Genomic DNA, 17,949 nt, shown 5'->3' with positions numbered 1-17,949 from the left:
ACCGGTTAGCTTAGGGTAAGTAGTAAGACTCTGAAATAGTATAACCACAGAGTTAACCCACCAAGAATTTGGGCTCGTTTGGTAAGATTTTATTTCTTTAGATTCCTTTTAGCAAACACAACTGGACTCAGTCTTCCTAGCAAGTTACTGTAATGTGTTGAGAATGACTTCTAACCGAGAAAGACAGAAAATTAATTTACTGAAGAATCACATAATTCTCCATTATACTTAAACATATCTGGAGGAGGAGAAAAATTTATGACTTCTCTCATTCTGAACTGTCAAAGTTCCTTTTCAAGTCTGCTTTCTCAACCTGGTGACTTTGGGAAGTCTGCCCTTACTGAGTGAGGCGGATGAGGATACAAAGAAGACACTCCAAATAAGACATGTTCACGTAACTGCTGAAATGCAAGGCAATCAGCAAGGAACAAAGAGACACTCCACAAAAAGCCCAAACAAAGAGATGATGACAAATGCACACATATACAGAATATAACAATTTTCCTGAGGCATCAGAAAGCATCACTAAGAGATCACTAGAGCCAGCACACTGTTATCACATGAAGGAAAACACGATCCCTAACAAACCCAAGGAAAGGGGTGGTTTATCCCTTTCAGCTCTGTTTTCTTCTATTTCCATTTCTTGAAAAGAGACAGACTTTAAAGTTACAAACTTATTTAGAAATTAGTTGCCTTTGTTATTTTCTACAACTTTCAGAGGCAAGACTGTCATTGATGCTCTCGTCTCAAAGCTTTCCTATGAAGAACAAGCAGTTACACAGCTGTATGAGGATTCCTCTTAAACACACATACAAAACGTAATGAACAAACATGCTACTTTCTAAAACCAAGGTGAACCTAAGAAGGATTTCAGGGTCAAGGCTACAATACGCAGTGAAAAGACTCCAGGATCTCCTGCAGCACAGCAAGCAAGGCAAGGGGAATTGCTGCCTATTTGCTAAGTGTGGGGAAAGCTGCTCAATTCCTTGAGCACAAGGAAACAGAAATTCTCAGAGTCATCCTGCGCAGACTAGGATGTGAACTTCAGTCTGAACTTGCACCAAGTATCACCACATATCTCCATAAGATGACAAAAATATGCATCTTAACATCTTCAACATCTAAGGCCTCATTAAAAGCCCATTCCAGATGTCTGAACTCTTCAGTACTTCTGTCTCACTGAAGAACTGGAGACTGAATTCAATCTACAATAAAATACTTTCCAGCTAAAAGCATTACAACAGAATAATATTAGCTTACTGTACCAAAACAGAAATAGTTAATTTTTATTTGACTTTGAAATACCAGCTGCATACCTTGAAGAATGAAAACAATTCATGTTAGACTAAGCAAAAATATAGTATGTTTTAATAAATAACATTTTTCTAGGTAAAAGCTCCCATTTTTATTCCAGGGACTTTTCTAAACTGGTAGCTAAAGAAGAGATTAAAGCATTAAATTCTGCTTCACATACAGAAAACCTGCCATCTTGTTTACAAGCGAAAGTTAGCAAAAGCCTGTTTTTGCAAAAGAAGTTGCAATATCCATCCTTTTATTTTGGAAGAGTCAAATACTAACACAATACCCTATACTTTCAGAAAGCTGAACCTGATGTAGGTTAAAAAGCAAGCTCTGAGCAGCTAGTATAGAAGAGCAAGAAAATAGACTGAGTAGGGTCAATATTCTAGCCTGCAAATTATTCCTTCTTATTTACCTTAGTTTTAATGACTCCATCATGTGGTTCACAGTGTTGTTTCAGAAAAAGTTTAAGTCTATCACGAGAAAAGAGATGTTTCCTCCGGCTGTAGTAGGAAAGAAAGGTAGCATTATCAACCAGTATCTTTAATTATTGTTTAAGTACAGCTGACAATACGTGCAAGAACACACGTAACAGATCATATGATTGACCTTTTTCACATCTTCTTAATTATAAATTACACCCTTACTATTGTAACTAACAGCCATTCTTTGCAACCCCAATGCAATTAACAATTTCCTTATGAACAAAACAAAACCCGAGTAATACTTAAACAATTGTTTTATGCATCTGTAGTTTTTGTTTTGAAGATGCTGGTATGTCCTCTTTTATAGACACATACAGACAAACTCCACAGCCTATTCATTCCCACTAGATGCTCCAAGCATTCCTTTCTATCACAGTAGCTTTTAAAATCCCCAAATAAAACTAAAGTCCGATTGTTTCAGAAGGGAGCGAAAACAAACAAGCAAAGGAGGACAACAGGAAAGCAGCATTCACAGCTCTCAAACGGGGAGGTGAGGCACAGAAGTCTCAAGCCAACGAGCGAATTCACGCGCTGCTTGGTCAGGCTGTGGCACTCCTCGGTACAGGACAGCATGCGCTCTGAATGCTTCCTGGCATCCCAGGGAACCCGCAGTACTTCATGGGAAGGAGAAAACCAACTACACAGTTGTGGAAAAAACTAATCTCGATTCATACTGGAACTTAAGGACTTGAAATCACTTAAGTTTTTTTTCAAAGTAACCTGCTTATAAAGTTTTGATGCACGATCTACTCTAAACAATGTTTTAACTAAATTCAAGACAAAATTATGTTATTTAAGAAGCAAAAATGCTTTGCAGCTTTCTATTTTAAAGCAGTCTGATTGCCAATGTCTTGTCCAACATTTAAAACCATGAATGCTACCACACATAGAGAAAGCTCACGATACTAACAGTTCATCAATATTACAGCACGGGGTTCTCAAACCTTTTTTTCACCTACTCCATCAATCACAGCAGTAGGCACAGGTATCAGAAGCAACAGCAGGTCTTGCCTGTGTGCCAACAAAAGCACAGAGACTTGGAAGGAGTTGGTATCTGTGTTAACACTAGTAAAGCTTGGAACCCTTGCTACAGAAAGCCTGTGAAACACAGTATTTTGTTCCAGTGCCTCTAATTAGTAGTTCTAACATTATTTTAAAATGCCATTTTATATCAAAAACATCAAACAGTGACTTGCACAACTCACACAGTTATAAAGTACAGTTTTAACTTTCATATACTAATTTTACCTTAGTTGAGATGCTTTAACGATAACAGCTTCATACAGTTCTTTTTTAATAGGTTGGACTTTGTATTTGAACAAAGAAGGATCAATTATGGCTTTCTTCTCCCTAAAAAAATTTTTAAAAGTTAACTACAATCACAAAACATCAGTCTTACATTGCACACGTTTAATATATTTATAAGCATACACAGTGGACCTCTTGAAAACACCCAGCCACATTTAATACAGGCTATAACTTCCACTGGTACCAAAGAGGACCTATTCCCTTCTGCTAGCTTTTCTGCCACTGGATTTAGATCCTCATCAAAGCCAGTTCCTGCAAGGAACAGGAGAAGTGATTGGGAACATCAGTTTTCTTAGCAGGGAGATGGGACATGAGAACGGAAGGAACAACTAAGATGGAGACAGGTAATGATACAATCCTATCCCTCAGAAAATAGTCTCAGTACTCTCAGTACTGTGATAGCAACATGAAGGCAGGTAAAAGGAGAAAAATATGAGGAAGGAGTCCAAAAGACAAGAGTTAAATAAAATTAATAAAAATAGTAGCCATAGAGCTATGGATCACATATCAAAATGAGTAAAAAATAGGTAGAATATTTTTCTGAAATACCAATTTAGAAAAGACACCCTCACCACCAGCATCCTGAAAATAACAGGAATCATAAGGCAATGCATCTACACTTAAAAATAAATGATTTGCATTTTACAGCTATCAGCTACAGAGAACTAGATTTTTCCCCTCATGGAAAATATTTCTTCAGATTTAACATAACACTAACTGTTTTCTTACACCTCTTCCTAGGAGAATAACCACCCATGTCTGGTGTGTTACCAAAACAAAATTCACTCCTTTAAAAAACAAGGAGAGGGTTTTTGCCATAGACAATATACTTTGAGTAGTGTGGTATATTTATGGACAGACTTCATGAACAGAGTTAAACTACTGAGGTTTTCTTTAAATAAGGTTATGTTTTGCTATTAAACAACAAAACTAACTTCTCCTAGGGTGGTAAAATTTGTAATCAGAAGTTGTATTGCTTTAGCAGGAAGAATTCAACCATCATTTCATCAGTAAGGGAAGGTGTAGAAGTTATGTGGCTGAACTAGAAGTTTTACAGCTATGCATTTCATCATCACTGTTGTTCCTTCTGGCATTTACAAAATGCTTGAAGGTGGAGTCTGTGACAAAACAAAATAAATCAATATACCACTTGCTATTCTTTACCCCTATGAAGAATACACAAAAAGATGTAGCAAACTGTACTTTGCAAGGTTGTCGAGTTTGAAGTTTGCTCCAATTCTTATTTTTCCCCACTAACTGTGTGAAACAGAAGACAACATTCAGATGCCTAACAATACATATACTCATTCATACAAATGTAGTGTAAAAGAAACAGTAGTCATCCACAGTTAGTGTCATTTTAGATGAGGATAATTTACAAGTTTCTGGAGAAAAAAATAGTTTATGATGATCAAACAATCAACACAGTTAAAAACAAATGAAGGAACAGAAAAGAAGATGTAGACTTGCAAACAGCAACACATCTACTGGACCCACAGGTAAGCACTATGATATACACTGTCTGCCTTGCATGATGTTACCCAAGTTAAAGTCTCAACTTGAGTCACTCAGACCAACTCTAATTTAAGAAAAATAATTTTAAAAACCCACCCAGCTAGTCATATTAGCAAAACAGAGATAAACTGTATAAACAAGAGTAATTCAGTATACCCATTGGCAGGATTTTAATATCTCTGCCTACAATTTTAAGTTTGTTAAAAGAGGCTTAATATTCTGGTCATAGCGTGACCTGGTCTTCCATGATCATCTTCAATCTCAAGATAGGAAAGCTAAAGTAATAAAGGCTGTCTCTAGGAATTTGGGGAATTTTTTGATAGTATCAAATACAAACTTGTTCCCTCACCATACACCCCTGGGTTTCCAGTCCTTTAGTCTAACAAGCTAAAGAAGAACCCAAACAGATAATGTTCAGATATAAAATAAAAGGCAGAGTGTCGATGTTATACCAAAAGTGTATTAACTTATTTATACATTTTGAATAGAATCTCAGCTCCGATACTGCCTGTAAGCGAGAACAGGACCCAAAGAATAATCAAATGGTTAACTCTTGCATCATTAGTCTTTACTTTTTAGTTTGAATAAGTCCTTCTCTCAGCTTCAGTGGACCATACATAATAGTCCCAACCAAATTTCCAAACACACTAAGTTTTTTTCTGCTTAGCTTCTGAGTTTCCAATGAATATCCCAAAAAGTTAACATACTCCTGAAATCCTCCTCTATAAATAAAAATTTAAAGTAAGAATTTTGCTTAGTGCAGAAGAGGAAGAATAAGGTCATTCAGTACACATAGAAAGCTTTAAAAATTACATAGATTGTCTAGTTGCTTTGGCATAGAAGTCATGATACTGTTTTTTGCTATGTTTTACTTTATAAAGCATTATATAAAACACGTAAGAGTTAGCAATTGTTAGACTCATTTCACAGCAGATATCCCCTACAGCACGTCTTCACAGGAAAGCTCTGACAGACCACCAGATCCAGAAGAAAGAATAACAGAGTATCTTATAACTTAGTAGGTGAAAACTGGAACTGACTCACCCATATTATACTAGTTTCTACTGCACTCAAGTAGATGTGCCTAGCACCTGGGAGCATCTTGCATTTTTTGAATGATGTTATTCTGAACCACTGACAGATACTAATCTCATCAGCCCTTCAATTACTTTGGCACAGTGGCTACATGACCTGAATATAAATTTCTGCTTATAGCCCTGCTGTATTATATTCAGACAGTACGGTCTTAAGGTAGCTTTACCAAGAAACTTCTGAGATCTTGTCCTTCTGAGTTACCTTGTCCAGGACATATTATCTGGTCTGAGTCTTGCTGGAGCTACCTATATCTTGCAGTATTAATAAAACCAGAAAAAATGCACAGAAAAATACTGAGGGGTAGAGGGTCAGGAACACATCTAAAATGAATGCTCCTTTTCCAAAAAGAGGCAGTGGCTTTTCTTCTTCTTGACTAAGTTTGGGAATGGGAAAAGCTCCCTCGAAGAACGCCTGCTAAATAACACGATCATTTATGGTCTCCTTATGCTCCCGTGCAAGCCTTACACAGCGGTAATCTGTCAGTATATTGATCCTAATAGAAAAGCTGGCCTCTGCAAACATTTGAAGGTCGCTGCTGCCAAGCTACTTTATACTGAGCAATCACAACTGCCCATTTAGAACTGCAAATATTTTCTGGAATCTCAATAAAACATCAACATGGAAATATATAAACCTGAGGACTGGTAACAGCATGCTCGCTATACCACTCTAGGGACAAGAACAGCACTTTGCAACAAAATCCTGACTTTGAACCTTTTGATCAAGATTTTAAGCTGTCTGTGTTCCAGTACTTTGGTTTTTCTTTACAATGCAAGGTGGACCAGGATGTACCATCACTATTATTAGATTCAGGGGATGGAGGGATGAGACAGCAAGAAAGGAAAGAGGAAAGATAAGAACTACAAGATGTGGAAAGATTTGTTCTACTGAAGACATTGTATAGCTTTAATGACAAGCTTTTTGATACATCCTGTTTGCAATGTCTTCTCCAAGCAGATGCAGAAAACTAGGTTGAAGGTAGTAAAAAAATCTGGATGGTAAGATTCCACTGGCATTATTTAAAAAAAAACCCCAAAAAACCAAAAAAAAACCCCAACTTTGTTAACTCTGCTTGCATCCCAAAATTGGCAGAAACAACCAACCCTTCCCCAAAATAAAGATGATTCTGTGCTTCAAATTGAACACCCAAATTTACTGCCACAAACCAGCCAGTAATCCAAGAAGCTTTTCTTCTAGTATTTCTGATGTGGGTTGATGGTTCATTACTTGTAGTCCTGGAAGGATGAATCCCATTAATTAAGTTGCAGCTAGTATCACATATATTTGGCAGTACAAGCCCCTCAATCTCCAGACTGCTGCTGAGTGCCAAAGCAAATGTGAGAGTTCAACCTTACCCCTAAGTCTACCAGTTTAGAAGTATGTATGCTGCTACTCTGAGATGACCATTATCCTACAGTACCAGAGGATCCCAAGGCACAGCATCAATGGTTTAAGATCTAAGATTGATACCTCTTGCTTCACAGCCCAGGCCTTACAAGGCAGCCTGTTTTTCTGAAGGAGCACAGGAGTGAGAGCGTCCTGGCCTCTTTCTCCCTGTACAACCTCAGTTTTTACTGCAGAACACAATAAAAAAGGTCAACAGGAACACTTGTACAGAATGCGTGGCTATTTCTGCCCCACAGACAGAAACGGGGTCAGAGAAAGGTTGGGATCTCTAATGACATCTATTTCCAGTTAAGATTCTCTAGCCTTACAGATTCTTTAGGAAAAATATTTGCAGATGGCCCATCAATCTGTGCTGTGCTCCCCTCCCCCTCCCTCACAAGCACACCGAGCATCTGCTGTACCATTGTTTAACGGCACTGCAGCTTTGCACGGAGGCTGGGCCTCAAAACTGGAGATTTGTGTGCGGACGGAGGCAGAACTGCCGTTCAGCACATATCAACTTGACACCGGTCCCAAGGCAAATAACATCCATATTCTCCACGAACAGCAAAATACAGTCCCTGGAGGATCAGGGCTGCAAAACGATGTCATTCTGTTCAGTGGGGTTTCTTATTGTTGGGAGTAAGGGTTTAAAGAATCTTAGATGCCAGTATACAAAAATTGACGACACTGCTCTACTTTCAGATAGGTTTTACAGGTACAGCAAATAATACTTTTCAAGTTTGCATATACCCAGAATATATCCAGAAACTAATTGGACTGTTACTACACTCTCACATTTGTTATAAAAAGACTCTCTCAAAACTTCCAGGAAGAATTTTAAAGCCGTAAGAGTTCACAGTTTAAGCTTGTAGTGTGAGTTGGGTATGCCATAGAACAGTGCTTCAAAAATTTGTATATTCTCACAAGATTTCTCTTTCTAAGAGAAAGAAATTATTTTCCCTCCCTTCCCTGCATTGTCAAAATAAGTAATCAGCTGAGGATAACCACAGACTGACTGGGAGTGTAAGACTCAGTCTTCCTACCAGCTCTGCATGCATAGAAGTGACAGCAATATAAAGGGATCAATCCCAGAGTCAGCTCTGTGCACGCTTGCATTATTCCAAGAATAACCTCCTTTCAAATGCCATATGCCTTGTGGAACACAGAAAATGCATTTGTTTTCTTAAAGATGTAGGACCTCTTCATGAACAACTTGGATACTTCCTTCAAGAGACAGCACAGAATTTTAAAAATTATTTATCCCATGTTATTTTCTTAGCCAAGTGAGAAGCCCCACCCTAGTTATTCAAGGCATGTCAGGACATGGAACTCCTCATGCAGCAATCAATGAGAATAACTTCTGCATCCACGTGACATCTCAAAGTCAACGACAGTTCACATAAAGCCTGTATGTTGCTAGATACAAGACTGGGGCCCACTTCAAACCCTCTTCCTTCATCAACACTGTGCTTGTGAAGCACAGAAATCTTTCTTCTCATTATATATGCAGCTTATCCTAGCAGTATAAGCTCAATTACTGGTCGGTAAAGGGATACTCTAAATTAAACACCACAATTATTGCCAAGAAGCTATCTTATTCAATGTTATTACACTACTCCAGCCTGTAGGCAGTTTCTTAAGACTAGACACACACTGTTTCACTGCACCTAAAAAAAAAAAATCAAATCCATGAAATACAGTGGTATATATTTATATGGACACATACACAACAAAGAAAGCTTTGTACATTTTTGTATTTTGGACACAAATACATTAAGTCTCTGGAAAGACTTTTCAGAGTTCCAATAAAAGCACGTCCTCTCGTTACAAGGCAATCTCAACTCTGAACCCCATGATGGAAGTGAAGTAATTCATCATGCTAAGTAGTACCAGACTATAGAAATGCAGAACATGACTGCATTTTCCAAGTTATAGCAGCACAGGTTCTGCAGCACAGAGAGGACTAGTGATAGGCATTCATGGCTCTTCCACCAACTCTCAACAGAAACACTGTCAGTGCAAACAGATTAACAATAATTATTCTGTAGGTAGCCCATTTCTCATAACACACAGTTCTCTGGTGGTTTACACATAGCATAACTGACACCTGTGAATATGCAGCTTGTCACCTTCAGCTGGCTGAACACTCACAATCCATACAGATTAAATAAATTGTTTCGGTCAGACCCTGTTGTGTCTGCTTTAGTCTCATTTCTACCCAGCCCAAATGCTTTATTACTATAAAAGTATCATTTACCCATTTTGTGCAGAGCTATTGTGCGTTTCTGAGTCATCACTGTCACTGATGATAATTGTGTCTCCGTCAGTGCTGCTGGCGTGGCCATTCGCCATTCCATTGTGATGGGCTGGAGCTATGACTTCCAAAATCTTACACGGCAACCTGAAATAAACCATAGACATTTATTACCATCAAAGTCTTTCAATAGTGCAAGGAGTCTAAAGTTGGAGCAGATGTTATTTTAAGAATACATATGTAACTGAACATTGTATTGTCTACCAAATAAGTAAATGCCTAAGAGCCTTGGACTCAAATACTAGGTAAAATACTAATTTCGAGTGTCCCATCTTCACTACTCAGGACAGAGAACTTCACTACTCAGGCCAACAAATCAAGTCACTGGTAGAATGATTTGGGGTTGTGAATTTTTTTTTTTCAGTTCTCACTTAAGTAAACTAAACGTTAACTTAATGTGTTACTTTAAAACTAGACACCAAACCTTTTGCATTTATTTTGACAGCAGTCTAAGAAAAGCAAAAGATTTTCAGATCCCAAAGTATTTTACTTATAAGAGATCATCATCTACTGCTGTCGATGACCTAAATAAACAAGGCTGAAATGATCATTATGCATCTAATCTTAATAATGGCCCATTTATCTGCTGACACATATTAAAGCTCCATCTGGCATGCACACAATTGACAAAACAAGTCTATCCCTTTGCCATCCTGAATGCGAGTTACAAAAGGCAGAATTAACTACATATTAAAAGTATAATTAATCGACACTTCATGCTGGGTAACTGTATTATAGCTGTTTCTTAACCACTAACTTTCACCCCTTTCTGGAATTCCAGGGTTCATATTTTTTAGTTTAATCTCCTAAAGCCTTGTCTGCTTCATGAAAATTAACTATTGCAGTGAATGGATGCTGTCACATACTACCACTAAAAGCTCAAAGAGGGGGGCGGAGGAAGAAACACATAATAATTCTCTTCTCGAGGCACCACACACTGTCTCTTGAAATGAATAAAATGGAGAATACATGAAGCACACGGCTTGAATTAGTGTGGCATCATGCCTAACTTAAAAACAAACAAACAAAAAGATCTCAACAGACCTATGACAGGCAAATTCTAAGTGTTCTTCTATCTGAACTGAACACTAGCAAAAAGGAGACATCATCAAAATATTTCTTAAACACCTCTTTCTGCAAGCAGACGTACTATCTGCACACACCGAGGGGAAAAATGAGAGGGGCAGAGGGTTGTGTTTGCTTGTGAATTTAGTTAGGACCAGTAAAACAGTTAGTACCAGCAGCTCTCCTCCCCAAGCCTCTCTCCAACAGGAAGAGAGCTCCAGGATGCTCCAATGTGTTATTAAAAAAAAATAAAAATTAAAAAACCCCAAGCTATTAACATGCATATGTATTCCTAAAGACCAATATGATCAATGTTTAATTATCCACGGGGAACCAGAGCTGCCTGTATGCAGAGGCAGCCCGAGCCCACCAGGCTCGCTGACCGCAGGCACGCTGCCGTTCCAGTGCAGCCAGTCCCATTTCCAAGGACGGCTGGTCTGGAAGATGTGTTTTCTTGATGAGCAGAGCCCAAGTTAATTAACTGTGCAAATCTAAATAGGCTCTGTGTAAAGAATCAAGAGCACCTAAGTATCTAATGGAGACAGAGCCTAGTGGCTGTTCACAAAAAAAGTCCAAGTCCAGTGAGGCTTATTAAGGTCTGGCCCAGCACCAGACTCTGGCCGAGTCTTAAGAGAAAAGTCTATTATTACAGTATCTTGGTTTTCCAATATTTGGAACATAACAGCCTCCCCTTCATGCTAAATAATATGGAGTTGATGGCATGGCAGAATGTATATTACCGGGCTGGTTTTTTAAATCCAACAAAGATAACGTGATTAAAAAAAAAAAAAAAAAAAAAAAAAAAGACTTCTTAGTAGAATTGTTTTTGTTTCAGATTATAAAATGTATTTCCTAGAGAGTTCAATTTAAAAAACACTTAAATTAACTTCTAATGGAAAATAACCAAAAGCACCAATGCTTAAGGCTACCGATTTTTTCTAATTTGTTTACTGCTGGAAGACCACTAGAGGGAGCGCATATACACTAAATTTGCAATCACAGTAAAACAGCCACATGAAAGCTGAATTGCAACCTACGCTACCCAATGCCATGAAAGGACAAAGAAGCTGAAAAACACACACACACACGAATCAATCCTCCTGGACAAAAAGACTTGAATATTTAGTCACCGAGTATTTTACCAACACTTAATTTACCTGCTTATGCATCAGACAGCCCTGTCATTTACAGGCTATCACGTCTTCTGTGAGAACAGAAATTATGTATTCTACACATTTGATTCAGTAAGCAGAAAAATCCTCCATGCAGCTGCCTTTTTTTTTTTTTTCCTTTTTATTATTAAACAGAGAGAATGACTAATGGAGTAAGCTATCAGAGAAAGCACGTGATTCTCCATCCTCTATGCCTTCATTCAAATCGTTACCAGAAATCTTTGGGGAAGGAATCAAGTGAAACACACATTACCTAGCTCAATAAAAGAATAATCCAATGAAATTTAATGGTTACTGACAGACAGGAGATTCAAGAAAGTGATGCAACCACTCCTTCTGGCATTAAAGAAATAATAATCTACGAATGAAGATTTTTTTTTAGCTTTGCTACAGTCAAGCCATGGCTAGTAGCAGCCAATTCCCTGGGCTAAAAGAGGTGAATACGCTCTGCTTCTAGTGTGAACAAAGGTCTGTTCTTCTCAATAACCCCATCATTCCCTGAGTTCACTTATAATAACTCTTATTTTATATCATGAGGCACATAAAACAGCAGAGCTGAAAGCTGAAGGAAGACACTCAAATGAAGCATACTACTTGAATACTTTCTAAAAAGGATACCTTAAGATCTTTATGGAGTTTATGTCAAAGTCAAACCATGCTCACTCGCTATTTCCCATAAAATAAGAACTGGGGGCACCTCAATCTAAAAAGACAGTAGCATTAGAGTAGACAAATAAATACCCAATACCCCTTCAGTCAGGAAGCACTTTCTTCAAATAACAGCAAATATTGTGAAAAAAGCTTACAGCCACGCTAAGTGAATCCCAAAGGAATTGAGAAAAGGATCATATAAATCGATAATAGAGCCATCAGGAACTTTTACACAACAGTCCCAGCAACTCCAGCCCAGACACTGACAGCCAAAAGCTAGAACAGTCAATCCACAAAATGATTACCCTGTGCTCATACAGTTTCACATACCTCTTTCTGCTATCCACAACAGGTCCTCTGACCTGTCCCAAGGATGGCCTTTATGCTCACAGCTTTTATTTTTTGCTACAGTCAGAAACCAAGCTCTTTGAGGTCTCTTACACTATGGGAAAAGTTCCAAGAAGTGCTTGGCCTGTATGATTAAATCTGGGGATTTTTTTTAAGAAAAAGAAGAACAACACAGGAGCCCAACAGTTTTAAACATAAAGCCAGAGGATATATCATCAGTGTAATTTTTTTAAAATACCAGCGCACATCACATCCTCTCTCAGATGAAAACAACTGAGATCTTCCATTGATTTCCATGAATTTTGGGTAGGGCTGGTCAGCTGTGCGGGTGAAAGAACATAACTGACTCCAGCAATCTAAGGACAAGAGACACTGACTGGAGACTGTGGCACAGGACATAGTTTCTCCAGAAACCCAACTCCATCAGTCTCTCTAGAAGAACGATTCTGGGCTGTGCTTTGAAGAGCAGCTTAACACAACTAGCAGAAAACTTTAAGGTCGGACTGAACCTTGTCACCCCCAGAAGAACAGTAAGGAAGCGGCAGGCTGAGGGTGTACAAAAGCAAACAGCACCTGCAGCCTCAGGCTGCTGCTCCACAAGATGCAGGGATCACTTAACAGTTCAACACTGCCAAAGGGGGAAATCTTCCCTTGTGCCATTCCTCCTTCCAGCTATATACTTGGTGCAGTTCTTGGTTTTTGCAGTTCTGGCACTCAGTATCACGTATGGATTGCCATTAAATTGAATTCAATTATCTGACAAAAAAAAAAATCCAAAACTAAACCCATGTGAAGAGCTGGGTAAGTTTGTGTTGTATCAGCTACTTCAGGCAGCTCACTGAAGGATCTGATGAGAACTAGAGCATGCGAAAGAGGCAAATACTGGCCACAGACAAAAGCAGAGGAAGAAGAAGTAGTAAGACCTCCCTCATTTAGAGGCCCTGAGACACTATAATTTCTTGAGTAGCTCAGTGATTTCAGTAGTTTATCCTTCCTAACTGAAAAGTGACACCTAGGCAAGTGAGCACTGAGGTACTAGGAAAGTCTGTTCCCAGGAAACCACACACCTAACAAGGTATTTGGGCAAGACATGGTACATGCTTCAAACTCACCAGTAGTCCAGGAGGGGAGTGATTCAGCAAAACCCAGAATAAAGGATGACTATAATTTACTTGCCAAATTTCTCTTTCATTCAGCTCAGCAACTCAAAGGCATGTACACAAGCTATTACAAGTTGCAGGACAAGCAGGTATCTCCACCTAGCTCTGCTGAAGCAGACCACCACCACAAACTGAAGAAGAGAAGCTGCACTCCACTATGTAACAGGCCAAAACCAGCCATCACAGGATGTCAAGCGGAAACCTTGACTCTGCAATTATCAGCACTTTCACTTACTCAGAAAAGTTCTTCCCAAATGCCAAGAAGGCCTTTGCATCCAACCAAGGCTGGAGTTACAGGTTGTGAGAGGAGAGGCCACTTCCCACTCCCCATCAATTCAGCGTCCTGCACAACAGCTCTTGGTCTGGCTGGTGCTGACTACTGTGACAGCATTAAGTCTGGCACTCTGCTATGTCCTCATTTCAAGTCAAAAAAACCAATATCCCTTGAAGGCCCAGGTGACTTACAAACGTGCCTCTTGTGTGCTTTACAGTAAGCAGAAAAAAAACATCCCTTGGACGTAGAAGGCTGTTTTAAATGGGGCGGTGGGGCAGCACTGCAATACTTTGAGGCCAACTTTTAAAATAAACAATGATCCACAAGTCAGTAGCAGAAGGAAATTCACTTTTTAAAACAGACACACAATGAAATGAAAGCAAAGTTTTTCAAATGCCAAAATGAAAAACCCCACACCTTTCCCAGTAGTATGTATCATTAGTTGAATACAGAAAATCCCAAAAGAGTAATACAAGAAGCTATAGTAGCAAGTACCAAAAAGCTATAGCCTCATTCTATTTTGTCAGCTTTTAGTAAGTTTTTAAGAAGTGAATGTCAGATAAGTGCAGTAACTCATATCCTTGTCCTAACAGTTCTCATACACTTGAAAGTAATTACAGAGATAAAAGTGAGTCAAGATCTGAAGCAGTAAGTGACACCTTTTACTAAGCTAACTGGTACAGTTTAATGCATACACAAAACAAAAGCACACAACAAGGAGACAAGTTTTATGCACCTAATGGCTTCCTGGAATACAGTAAGAGCTGCTGTTTTCAAGTTTTAGCATCTTCATTTGTCTGTCAAGTTATAGGTAAGATTGTATGCTTCAAAGAAACTAGCAAGAAGCATGTTTTTGCTTAGGGCAAGAGAATCCTATATACACAGTAGCTGCATCGCTTGTCTCCCGTGGAATTAGGACAGCACTAACAGTAACACCAGTACATGCATCATTTTGACTGTCCAGCCTTCTGTTCATAGTATTGAACTGACTTAAAAAAAAACCCCAAAATCGTAAAACAAACAAACCAAAACCCATACCTTTAAATTTATAGTTATAAAAGCAGAGAGCGTGCCCAGAAATGAGAGCTAACAAGAGACTGGTCATGCCCCAAAATAGTTTTAACAGCTGTTCAATCTATAAGAAAGGAGTTGCAGGTTCTCTCTCAGATATCATCTCATAGCATGTTAGTCAAATACAAATATACTTATTAGTCAATAAATACAAATATATTTTTATCACAAAGGACTTCAGGGCAGTGGAAAGTGAATTCCTTAAACGTGGTTCCTCCAGGCCAGGAGTTGACCGATCCTTAAACGTCCATGCTGGAATAATGCAAACTGTACTTGCTCTTACGAATAGGTAAGCTGCTCTCCAGTACCGTCAGCTATGCTGTTTCACAAGCACCACACTAACTTTACTACTGGAATTCAAATTCACCTTTTGAAATAGAGTAGGAAAATTTCTTTGTATGCAGGAACTTACGCTTAAGCTTTACCACTACAGAAAGCACACTATAACTTTCTGATTCAGTAGACATTAGCTCCACTGCCTCTGCATCCAGACAGCTTTAAAGCCCACACATCGAAAGAGAAAATTTGTTGTTGAGGTAGAAAATAATTTAAATTCACTGTAACTCGTTAAAGTCTAAACATAGAAGACACTTTGCCTTTTACTACCTAGTGGTCTCATTAACTTATCCTAGTTCTCAGAAGACAGCTATATATAGCTATATATGTATATATAAGTAAGCAATACTTTGTCAGCTTGAATGAAAAAGTTGGAAAATTAGCTATAATCTTATCTCTTACAAGGATTATCTTCTACCACCCCAACTCCATATCAGCTAGGCATATTCGTGGCCAGCAACACACTTCCTGTGCCCCAGTTAAGACTTACAGAGATGAAAACAGTATGCAAATCTTTTAATTGGCCTAATGCAGTGGTTAATCCACTATGGACAGTCCTAAAGCACTGGGACACCAGCCAAACAATTGATGAGTTAAAAAAAGAAGTTTCACTTACAGACAAGGTTGTTCCACAATTATCTACATTTCCTACAGCTTGGCAATGGTCAACACCAGTTCATTCAGAGCAGAGAAAGGATGTTAACCTGTACCTAATGTATGATCAGATGCAGCAATCTTCCTAATAGAGAACTTCATCTACTACTTCTGTAAATTAATTTTAAAAACACCACATTCTCTTAAAGCATGCCAGTGTTGCCTGCTCACAGACATAGACAAGTATTCTTTTGCAGTGGTGTCATCTAGTGGTCAAATTCAATGAAAAAAAAAAAGACATTCCTTTTTTATATCCACCACGTTCTGTACGATTTCTTCCTTCCTATACACTACCTTTAAGCAATCTGTTTTAGTCTGCAGGTAGTTGACTTTTTAATTAAGTTCTGTACTAATTGTTGGACAACAACTGGTAAGGCATCGTCACATAAACTATGTTTAAGGGCAGGGGAGAGGGAGCCAAAGAGCCAGTGGAGTTGACCAACCTAAAACCTCAGATCTCTTCACTGCTCAAGTCAGACTGCAAGCTTACAGATTAATTAACTAATTATTGCCCTGCTCACTTGTATACCATAATAAAGACAGCCATTATTTTTTGTGATAGCATCCCATCTCAGAACACTGATGGTAAATCACAACTGGCTGTTTACACATGTTTTAAATCTAGTTTTTCCTCTGACAGATTAAAATAATAATAATAAAAAAGAACATTCCTGACCTCGAGGAGAAAGGAACAGGTCCTACAGCTGAGTGGGTTACACCATTGTAGGTTTTATTTGGTGTGTCAGAGGCATTCACCAAGGTTATTTCAGGTAGGCCTTCCACACCACATAGTTCCAATTTCAGATAACTGACTTCAAATACCAAAATGCTGAAAAACTATTTCACATGTTTTAAGTACCAACAATACAGCATGGTACTAAGACAGCAACAAACGGACAGGTTAGTGCAAGAGATGCCATTCCTTGTGGAAAAACAAAAGGCCAGCTAGTATCGTATGGGTCAAACTTCCAGTTCTGAAGAGCAAATACAGGAAGCAATGCCAGTGATGTGGTCAACATTTTTCCTCTACTTCAATAAAGTGTGAGCTAAAACATCAGCTGCTTATTTTACATCTTAACTGACCATTGTTAACACAAAATACTGCTCTAATTTCCCAGCCCAACAAAATCTTGATTAATTTCCATGCCTTTTTCAATAAATCACTTTCCAGAAACAGCAATTTGACATTCTAAATAAAATACCAGTACTCATAGTATCAGCTGTTTTAAATTCCTTGGTAGCTCAGACAAATTTAAACTTATTTTGAGATTAAGTCTTCTGTCTATATGATGTTTCAAAAAATAGTTTTGCCTTTTATGAAGGCAGTATTAGGAAAACATTGTTACACAACTTCTGTGGTTCTTTAACTGGGAATCCAATCACCTCATGTTTTAAAGCACAGTGCAGCACAGCACCCTGGACTTTTCTGGAGAAAAGTCAGCCCCAGCTGGGCCAGAAAAGCTGGACACACACAAACCAAAAAAGCTGTCCATTTTTAATCAATACATCATCTGAAAGAGTTAAAGAGCAAGCAGAATCATCTCCTTGCTACTTTTACTACATTATCAAACTGCATGCATCATTTTCAGAGACTGCCTGAACAAGCCACATCATAGGACTGGGAGGATTTCTCTGCAATTTCTTTCTGGTTGATAAGGACTGTTAAGACACTAGACATACCAAAACAACAGGAAGACAGAATATCTCCCAAACTCTCTGAGTTCCTCCTACCAGACCTCAGCAACAAGGCGGAAGCAGCCAGTTCAGAACTGAGCAGCAGAACAAAAGGCTAGAAACCAGAAGAGCCTGATAA

The 17,949-nt window shown here is 38.5% G+C and overlaps 1 protein-coding gene across 1 annotated transcript in view; it reads right to left on the bottom strand.

Annotated features, from left to right (window-relative positions):
* BAZ1A (bromodomain adjacent to zinc finger domain 1A) overlaps positions 1-17,949 on the bottom strand; it is a 57,981-nt gene that overhangs the window by 36,509 nt on the left and 3,523 nt on the right. The window contains exons 3-5 of the mRNA XM_035902042.1: positions 9,349-9,492; positions 3,033-3,134; positions 1,715-1,802 (exon numbers count right to left, since the gene is read on the bottom strand). Coding sequence (XP_035757935.1) covers positions 1,715-1,802; positions 3,033-3,134; positions 9,349-9,492 — 334 coding nt within the window. The remainder of the gene's footprint in view (positions 1-1,714; positions 1,803-3,032; positions 3,135-9,348; positions 9,493-17,949) is intronic.

The sequence above is a fragment of the Egretta garzetta genome, unplaced genomic scaffold (assembly GCF_000687185.1).
Source record: "Egretta garzetta isolate BGI_Z169 unplaced genomic scaffold, ASM68718v1 scaffold79, whole genome shotgun sequence".
Taxonomy (NCBI): domain Eukaryota; kingdom Metazoa; phylum Chordata; class Aves; order Pelecaniformes; family Ardeidae; genus Egretta; species Egretta garzetta.
Note: the sequence above shows the minus strand (reverse complement) of the source record. Positions and strands in the feature narration are given on the sequence as shown.